The sequence below is a fragment of the Peromyscus maniculatus genome, chromosome 4 (assembly GCF_049852395.1).
Source record: "Peromyscus maniculatus bairdii isolate BWxNUB_F1_BW_parent chromosome 4, HU_Pman_BW_mat_3.1, whole genome shotgun sequence".
Taxonomy (NCBI): domain Eukaryota; kingdom Metazoa; phylum Chordata; class Mammalia; order Rodentia; family Cricetidae; genus Peromyscus; species Peromyscus maniculatus.
The window spans coordinates 67,197,559-67,208,167 of NC_134855.1; the positions used below are offsets into that span (position 1 = coordinate 67,197,559).

A 10,609-nucleotide genomic window follows, 5' to 3' on the forward strand; every position below is an offset into this window, starting at 1 on the left:
AAAAAGAATGCTGTGTATATTTCAAGTGCTCAGTAGCCCTGTGGCACAGGCTACTATAAATTAGCACAAAGATTTCTGCCATCAGATAAACTCCTATGTTTGACCCAGACAGACTACAGCAACTGTGAAGCAAAAGGTTAACCTGGGTCTGTGTGCCATCATTTCACCAGCTCTTAGAACTAAGCTTCATACAAAACGCATGTTCAATTGATTTTGTTGAATAAGTTATTAAATGAATCCAAACCCCTAAAATGGATCATTAGTTAAGAAAATTATGCTACAATTAAGCTGTGTGATAACACCAAATCATTGCAAATCATATTTAGGGGAAATGTTACATGAGAAAATGCAATGGATCTGATGTTACATGAAAACACTTTGATCCATTCTCTTCTTCCTCTTTGGAATTAGGGAACAGACCTAGGGATAGAACAAAATTAAAGTCAGATTTTTAGATAAACACAAAATGAAATACTTCAATCACCAACCTCATTTGTTATTAAGGGTGGCCATGTGACTATTTTCTCAGATAATATGACAACAAAAATGTCGTGCAGCATATTTGAAGAATCTCCTAAAAGCCAAAAGGATCAGATTATCCTTCTCTTTCTTACTGCTTTTTGATGACATAAATGAATTAAAAATGTTATGACCCCATAAAGCAACCACCAACCTCATGTGATTGCTAAAACTTAAACTTTTTAAAATAACTTAGAATTCATTTCTTCGGTCTTTCACGACAATGGGCCTGTGATCACCACATTAGACCACCTCCAGTGCTGCACTTTCCACCCCCATACTTCGGAATTCTAGACCATTAATTTTCTCTTTTTTCTGTTAGTATTCAGTCAAAACTGAAGGATCCAAATATCCAATGGGAAAAGAACATAATACTATACATGCAAAGTGGGTCCATACATTCTGTAATTTCTCTTGCAAAAAATAATTATACAGTGTTTATTATCTAAACTATATTTTAATGTGACAGATTAGTGAAGATTACACACTTTCCAATGCTGGGGTGATATAATTAGGCTGTCACTAGTTCTTGAATTGAGAAGCTTTTGGTTTTTTGACTGTTTTGATTTTCACAAGGTTTTTAATTCTTTAACAAATGGTAACCTCTGAAAACATATATGCAAGTAGCATTATACACACTGAGTTCATTGTATTTAGGAATACATATGTGTGTATCTATATGAATATAACAACAATTCATGAAAAAAAGAGACCATAAATCTGAAAGAGAGCAAGGAGGGATATATAGGATAATTTGGAGGGAGGAAAGGAAAGGGGAAAATGAAGTAATTACATTATAATCTTAAAAAGATAAAATAAGTAATTTAAAAACAATGGGAAAATATTTTCCATTAATCTCTGAGGTTTTCTCCCAGTGAGAGTAGAACAAAGTGAGTAATGAGTTCTCAGTAGACCATCATGTCTCAACCCTCAGTAGGTGAGGTAATTTCTGAAAATGTTGATGGTTCCATTAGAGCAAACTTTATCAATCTGTGCAGTCCCCAGCCCCTCATGGGTCACTGAGGAAGTCCTGTCTGTAGCTTTTGCTGAAGAAACCAAACCTGCAGAAGAGTGAGGAACTCCATCACAGTCAACTTCCTACAGTCCCAACATGCTATAATGCTTTAAAGTGTGTCAAGAGAACAGGGCATGTCTCCACTGTGTTTAGTTCTGAGCCAAGAATGTTAAATATGCATTAAGAAACTGTGAAAAGCATTTAGCATAACATATAACAGAGGCCATTACAGCAAAAAAGTTACTATACCTATGACGTGCCACGTACAATATTATACAGTAAAAGGCAATGCAATAAAGAAAAAGAAAAAAAAAAGATGTTACTTCAAAGAAGCCCTCCTTAAAAAAGAAAGAAAGAAAGCCTTGAACTGTCAATTAGTGCTTCAAAGCTGCAAGAATCGGGCATGTCCTGAGCATCTGTACAGGATAGACATGGGTGCAGTCATCACACAAAATTAATGCCTAGCACTAATGGTGGTGGTGGTGATGTTAAGCTTTATTAAGTGACCTGTTCTCTCCATCATGTTCTTCTATAAATGTGTCTGCTATAGTCCTGCCACAGCTGGGTTCAGGTCCCGAGATGGGGAAGGGGCATGGATGCAAAAGAAGTGTCTAACTATCAGATCAGTTTCACACGAGAAGCCAGCCTGGAATAGCTTGAGCCATCTCACATTTGAAAAACAAGCATGTTTTCCCATCTTCCATCATTAACTCTGGAGAAAACAAACATATTTTTTCTCTAACTTTTACATCAAAACAACTTTTAAACCAAAAACAATGCTCAGCATTTTGTTAGCTTGGCTAAATATTGAGCCAGGCACATCCTGGCCTTACAAAGTTAAAAGGTGATAAATACAGGCACATGCTCTCAAGAACAACAATATTGTCCAAAACTTAACAAAGTATATTTGCAGAAATAGGGGTGATTTGCCATAAGCTGCTTGCAGACAATTAGCTTATATTTCTCTAACTATTCCCTTGTCCTACAAAAGGGTCCTGCATGCCCAAGATTCTCTATAAAGGGCAAACTTTGACAAGGCACTCTTTCCATCTTAATGTTTTTTCAAAATTAGGAGATGTAGTTAATGTCCCCTTTGTTGCTTCCTTGTATATGCCCCGTAACTTTTACTGCCGCTGATCCTGCCCACACTGAGTCAGAAAAGTTCCCAGGGTCTGAGGTGAGAGCTGGTATTTCCAGATATGAAATCTGAGAAGCTTCAGTTCCCAAAGAATTTTAGAAGAAAAAAATTGGAGAAAAGGAAATGGGTTTCTGGGAATGATCACATCTGTACCATTCATGACTGACAGAGTGAAACTAAAAGCCACCAAGAGAATCATCAATATTATGAGAGAAAAGAGAGCTTGCAGGCCATGGTTTTGCTGCATGAGAGACTGTTTCCATGGGTCTTGCCTCTCAGACACCTGTTAAACAAGGGCTCATATGCTGATCCAAAACCAGGCCCCACGGCTCCCATAGGTGTTATATGTGGGCTGGAGATCGCTCATTAAAAAACTTAGTTGCAAGTATGAGGAGCTGAGTTCAACAACCAGAACACAAGTAGATGGTAGAGTGTTTAAAAGCTCTGGGTAGGAAGGGACAGGACAGGGAGGTTTCTAAGGCTCACTGGCCACTCAGCTTAACCTAATCAGCATGTACCAAACAAACAAGGCATTCTGTTTTCAAAAAACCAAAGTGGTCAACACCTGAGGAACAATATCTGAGGTAGCCCTCTGGCCTCCAGATGCTAGTGAATGCATATATACATACCCACACATACATATTCACATAACACACACACACAAAAAAAAAACTTCTACATGTATATTATTGGATTAAATAGTTAGCATAATCATACAGATGTCTTCCTAGCATTTGTCTTGCTAAATTTAGGCAAAAACCATTGTTCACAGAAGTTGGGCACCTTAACTCTCTGGCTGTAGCTGGCAGGCAGTTAAAACATCTTAAGGAATTTAGAGCCAGAGCTCTCTTAAAATTTAATAAGGAAAGGATGTGCTGTTCACTGTGAAAATGTTCAAGAAGAATCTGTGAGAGCTGATGTAGCAAGCCTCAGGAGTTATTCATACACCAAGTATTTATAAAGCATCAAGTATGATATTCACAGCTACAAGGGAGAGATAATGAATAGTCCTCTACTTGAGAGTTTATACTTTGAGAGAGAAACACATTTATTATCATTATAATAAAGCTACTAGAGCAATGAAAATTTTGGAAACAATTCTTCTCAAGAAGGAAAGTGATCAGCAAACACTTCACAACACAGGTGCTTTTGAAGCAGGACTCTGCCGGTCTGCTGTGTAGGAAAAGGAAGTAAAGTCATCCCAGGCAGAGCAAGCAGCATCTTCTTGGGAATAGATGGTCACTTGTGAAGTTCACCCATGAACAAGAAATAGTGGAGTCACCAAGAAAAGGAAGATCCCATGCTGCCATTAAAGACATTATTCACCTATAGCTTCAACCAACACAGACAAGAAAGAAAGAGAGGAAAATCCACAAGTTCAGTGACATCACAGACGCTCCATCTCTCTACTAAGAAAGGATGTTTTTTTTCTAGTGCCATCCATTTGCCGACAAATTTCGTGATGTTATTTTCTTTTTTTTTTTAGCAGCCAAGTGATATTCAATTGTAAATATACCACATTTTCTTTCTCCAGACCTCTATTGAAAAAAAGACTGGAAAAAGGACGTCATCTTCAACAAATAGTGCTGGTCAAATTGAAATGTCTATGTCACTTTAATATCATCTTTGTTGAAATGCACACTAGAGAAAAGACAGCCTCTTCAGCAAATGGTGCTGGTCAGGCTGGAATGTCCTGTCATTTTAAAATCATCTTCATTTATAAATTGTGGACAGTGAAAGAGGGCCTAAAGCAATTTCTTAAATGCCAAAATGTCACAAGTACTGAAATTATTCACAGGAATTATCTAGTGATCATAATCAATATATGATACAAGATTCTAAAAGCAATCAGAATAATAGAAAAACCCTTAGATATAATTTTAAATGATACATTTTTCCAAATAAAAAGAGATAATGAGATTGATAACCTTATCCTCTGATTAATTCCTCTGGCTGGTTTCCTTTTGAAGTTAAATGTAATGAGCTTCCTTTTTAAGTTATTATCCTGAGGTATTTTAAATAAATAAGGAAAAAGGAAAAAGAAGAATCAACTTTACCCATGAGGTAGTTGTGAAAACATTCTCCTTATACTGGGTGCAGCTAGGTTAAGGAATATCTCCTAATATTTCACATTACTTCATGATAATTACTAGTGTCAATAATTAATTAAATGTTTCAAACTAGGTAGCAGAGACAATGAAAAAATTTTCCAACATGAGAAATGCTAAGTGATTAAAGTGATACACATCACAATTTCTCTGATCATACATGTATTGAGATTACTATACTATACCCCATATATTATGTTACTAAGTATCATTTAAAAATGTTTTCTATTTTTGAGAAAAAAATTTTTTGGCATACATATATGTGTGTGTGTGTGTGTGTGTGTGTGTGTGTGTGTGTGTGTGTGTGTGTGTATTCCTAAATATAACCTATTCAGTCTGTAAAATGTTACTTGTAGGTATGCTTTCAAGGCTGACCTAAAACTACAAATTTTTAATGGGCTTTACATTGACTTGAATATTCAAATTACTCAAGCCATGATAAAAACAGGTATCAGGAAGATAATCAAGTTCCATAAATTTACAGAGAGGCAGCTCAGCACTGTGCTTGCATATAACACTAGGTTACCATGGAGTTTTGACCTATTAATAAGAGTCACAGAGCAGCAATGTGATATCCTTGTATCTGTGGTGACCGTTGTTTTTTTTTTTTTAATATCTCACAGAAAAGAAATACACTTCAATGATAAGTTACATTTTTAAAAATCATTCCCATCACTTAGCTCTCCTTCACTCCATCCCTGGGTTCTTTTTGACCCACAACTTCCTCATGGCATTTTTCACCTCTGAATTTCTGAGTGTGTAGATAATGGGGTTCAGCATGGGGGTGATGACCGTGTAGAACACAGCTACAAGTTTGTCTTCAGTGAAAGTGGAGGAAGGTCGCATGTAGAGGAAGATGGCAGGTCCAAAGAACAAGATGACCACAGTGATGTGGGAGGCACAGGTAGAGAGGGCCTTGCGCCTCCCCTCTGCTGAATGGTTCCTCAAGTTGACCAGAATGATGACATACGAGGTCACCAGGACAAGGAAGGAACACAAAGCAATTAAGCCACTATTGGCCATTACAGTGACACTCTCCACAAAGGTGTCCGTGCAGGCCAGCTTGAATAGTGGCTGGAGGTCACAGAAGTAGTGGTCAATCACATTGGGACCACAGAAGGGTAACTGAATAGTGATAAGAACCTGAATTAGAGAATGTAAAAAGCCCCCCAGCCAAGAAACACCCACCAGCATGTGACATACTTGGTGACTCATGATGTTCATGTAATGAAGAGGTTTGCAGATGGCCACATAGCGGTCATAGGCCATCACTACAAGCAAAAAGATCTCAGCAACCCCCAAGAAATGGAAGAAGAATATCTGAGCCAGACAGCCCTTCAGGGAGATGGTTTTAACTTTAGCAAGTAAGTCACTGATGAACTTAGGAACCACAGTGGAGGAGTAGCAGATCTCCACCAGGGACAAGTTGCTGAGGAAGATATACATGGGGGAACGCAGACTCTTACTGACAGTGACCATTGCAACAATGAGGCCATTGCCCAGCACTGTGGCCAGGTACACGGGAAGGAACAGTGCAAAGCACACCTTCTGAACTTCTGGATCCTGGAAAAGGCCAGTGATGATCAGTTCAGTCACGTTATTTGCCCTGGCCATGGCTTCAGTTCAGGAGTAACAGACATGAGGCAGGGAATGTCCTGAAATTAAAAAAAAAAAAAAAAAAATGTAGCGTCGGTTTACACCGTTTACAGATGTCAGAGAAAGCAAACCACTTACTAACCCTGCCTTTAGCCAATAAGTATTCATTCAGAATTCAACATGGCACTCTAACTATTTACGATATTATAATTTCCTTAGTTTTATCACTGGAAAACAGAAATCCAGAGACATAATTACTCACCCATAACCACACAGAGGTCAATTCTGGGTCCAGAACCATTCTTTGTAGCTTTTGATACACTGATGTTTATGACAACATATTCTGAATTTGGGCAGCCATTCAAGCTAAGACCTATATTTGTACTTCTTATATTTTAATATGTATTGTATTTTAATACCTCTTCTTCTTGGGCAATTCCCTTGACATACTTCTTCCCCTCTATTCTTTGTTTCTTTCTTCTGTGTCTCAAGAAGTATCCATTTTCTGTTGTATCAATATATTAATGCATATAAAAATATGTCTCACCAGGAGTCAAGTAAATTCCCATAAAATATAAAAGGAAACTTGCATTTTAAAAAATCAATCAAGGCTTTTTACTTGGAAAGGTGATGAGCAGAAGAGAGATAACAAATACTAATATGAAAGTTATGGTTGGCCTCATAGTCAGTTGTAAACATGAAGATAAGTACCACCATTCTAGAGAACAAACTGCCATCAAATTTATGGACAGGTACTTCCATCAATGAGAAGCAAGAAAAGTCTAATGCTACACTTAAGTATTGGGGGCAGTGTATTGCAGCCTTTAATAAATCTTCCCAAATTCTACATTCAAGAGTGCCATCTTGGTATCCTTATATCAGTCAAGGTCACAGTATTTATATATTGTAAATCATCAAACACAACAAATCAGATTTATCATTATTAAGAAGACCCATTTGCAAGCACACAACTTAGTAGAGACTATCAGAAGAGATTTTTCTTTTTTGATACAGTAAAAATACACTCCAGTCACACCCTGCCAGAGAGCTGAGTGAATTTGGAAGAAGAGATTAGGCATACACAGGAAGACCCTTACCCTCCTCTCCTCTAAATGAATATTTCAGATAACATCCTTTTTCCTCAGGGGCTCTGTCTCTGTGGTTGAGTACATCCAATGCTGCCATGCCTGTGTGTATATGTTTGCCGGACTCCTGAGCAAACTACACTAAAGCTACTTAGACAGACACAAGCCATCAGCTCCCTACCATCTTCATCAACAACAAGGCAATGCTTTCTGCTCACTCATGTGTCTCCCTTCTGAATTACTTCCATAGGGTGGGGCAGAAATATCAAGTTTCCTAAAAACATAGAACGTATGAAGTGATACCACTTTACAACAGGAAAAATGTAATAATCTAAGTATATATCAAAGCTATGGCAGTATTATTTATCTACCCAAATAGGAAGCATAGTCTCTTATATTCCTGAGCAAATATCTGTTATTTGACCAAAAAGAAGAAATGAACGAGTCATTCATTAACAGAATCTGTAAACAAAGACATAAGAGATGAGCTCAAGCCGGGCGGTGGTGGCGCACGCCTTTAGTCCCAGCACTCGGGAGGCAGAGCCAGGCGGATCTCTGTGAGTTCGAGGCCAGCCTGGGCTACCAAGTGAGTCCCAGGAAAGGCGCAAAGCTACACAGAGAAACCCTGTCTCGAAAATCCAAAAAAAAAAAAAAAAGAGATGAGCTCAAATTAAATATGACCTCTGTTAGAAATTTTAGGTGTATTTACCTAAATAAACGCATAATTCTTCTCTGAGTTTAAACACAATTTAATCTTGATCTATTACAGAAATTAAGATAAATTACTAGAACAAATATGAGACATCACTTGGAGATAGAATTGTGTAGATTCACAGTGTTCCAGGCTTCATCCCAAAACTCCTTTGGGAATGACCTTTGTCTCTGGAAATCTCTCTCTCTCTCTCTCTCTCTCTCTCTCTCTCTCTCTCTCTCTCTCTCTCTTTCCCCTTCTCCCTGTCCTTCTTCTTCCTCTCCCTGCCCCCACTCACCCATTCCAACATTCTCTTGCTTAGATGGTAAGAAATCTCCTGCTTTGCTTCATACTAGAACATACGATAGACTATAGACCATGACTAGGGAAAATAGGAGACAGCTTGATGTAGTAACTGATCTTGGGGTGAAGTAATAGAACTCTACCAATAAAGGCCCCAATCTGGTAATACCCAAATAGTACTTTATAGAATGCATAATTGCGAAGAAATTTCAGCATCATCACATTTCATGCTATGAATTTTATACCATAAGAAAAGTTATGAGCTCAACCACCACTTCTTTTCAAAAATGAATTTCCATGGCTCTAATAAATATTTAACTAGCCCAACATCCTATGTCAGCTGAGAAACTCTGCACCTTGCTTCTAGTCACACCACCTACCTTTATATCAGAAAAGTTGCTGTGCTCTTATGCTTCCTTGGAACAACAAATAAAAAAAACGGATACCATGAATTTCAAATACACTCAATATGCCTCCAAGTCAGCATAATGTTAGGTACCCTGCTGGAACATATCACTACTCCAGGTGTGTTGAGACTTAGGAAAACTGGCCTGGGAGAATAGGTGGATTGTTGCCTGAAAATGCTAGTCCTAGAGCAAAGCAGATCTGTGGGCTAATGTTACCACCCAGCTGATTTCTCACTAAAGACACTCAGCTCATACTTAACTAAGCCACTCTGGGGCAGTGCTGAAAAGAATTTAAAGGAAGATTATTCTAACTCCCTCTTTTCGTGAGGGCAAAACCACACTCTAATCATTTTCCGGGTACTATCTCAGAAATCATTACTCTTTCAAAAAATACTAGTCTATCATTGGTGATATGGGGTGATCATTGTTACTATAGTTAAGGAGTTGGCTTTGTCTCCTAGAACATATCAAGATGAATCCTGGCAGCTTTAAAAAACAAGACACAGTAAGCAGAGTCTAATATAAATCACAAAAGAGGAAAATTCATAGCATCTGCGTTTAAATTTGTAATTTTGAGAAACAAAGTCCCTAAGAATGGTAAACTCAGAGTCTCTGGGATCCTGTTTTGATAAGGAACTACCCACCCACACAAAGTCCAAGCACTGCAACTGAATGCTCACATACTTGAACTGTTCAGAGTAAATCAACCCTCAGCTTGTAGCCAAGGGACCAACTTCCCCGTGGAATTTCTTTTCCCTGCACTAAAACTTGCCAAATAACTATGACTTGAAGAAAGTTTCACAATCTATTCCAATTATCTCACTGTCCCTTCCACGTTGTTTTGCACACAGTAGAGAGAAAGAACATGAAGTGTCGGAAGCAAGGCCTGCAGGGGGTATTTGACAAAACTTGTCAACTGAAACTCAATCCCAGATGAGTAAGGAAAGAGCAGAAGCCCACAGGGCACTGGTCTGATCAGTCCTGGATTCACTGTCCACCTACAGCTGGGCCGCTCCACTTCCCTTGTCCTTCTTCTTTGCTTACACTTCTCATTTTAATAAGATTCCACTGAGCCTAGCGTTGCTGTAGCCTTTGACAGCCACCTTCATGGATGGTGTATACTACTTGTGTATAAAAGCACTTAGTCTCTGTGTGGCTCTGTCCCTCTGTCAACAACAGTGGTCCAGTCATGGAACATAGCCGGAATTTCTTCTGGTTGAGAGGTCGTTTGTTGATCCATTTATTCATCCATCAATTAGCAAATATAATATTGAATTCTGTGATGTTCTAAGTTCTGTTATAGGTACTAAACAACACAGTGTGAAAAAAAATAAAGCCACTTAAGCTCATGGATGCAGCATCCTTAATTTCTCTTTTACGATATAGCTGAGGTAGAGAGAAAATGAAAAGATGATTCCAGACAGTCAACTCAGACCTTTCATGAGTAGAAAGAAAAAAGTTAAATATGACAAAAAATACTAGTGGACATAGCCACATGATAAGACATGCTGAACCCATCACACAGTTTCACTCAAGGACATAGATAAATCAATCTCAAGCCAACTGCAAAACTTCCTCCGTGCTGAACATCTTTCACAGTGCCAGAAGGTGCTGTGCAGGCTGCGGGAAAGAAAAGACAGCAGTGATCTTACCCAGTGCTGGGCCATACATGCTACAATAGTGACATGCCGGGAGCAACATGCCCACTGGGCAATCGTGACGTGATGGCTATAGAGTAACCAACAGG

The 10,609-nt window shown here is 38.5% G+C and overlaps 1 protein-coding gene across 1 annotated transcript; it reads right to left on the bottom strand.

The window, feature by feature from the left end:
- Window positions 1-5,467: 5,467 nt before the first annotated feature.
- On the bottom strand, window positions 5,468-6,394 carry LOC102905052 (olfactory receptor 4B1-like). Its single transcript, XM_006998312.3, has one exon. The coding sequence runs from the start codon at window positions 6,392-6,394 to the stop codon at window positions 5,468-5,470; it is 927 nt and encodes a 308-aa protein (XP_006998374.2).
- Window positions 6,395-10,609: the final 4,215 nt, after the last annotated feature.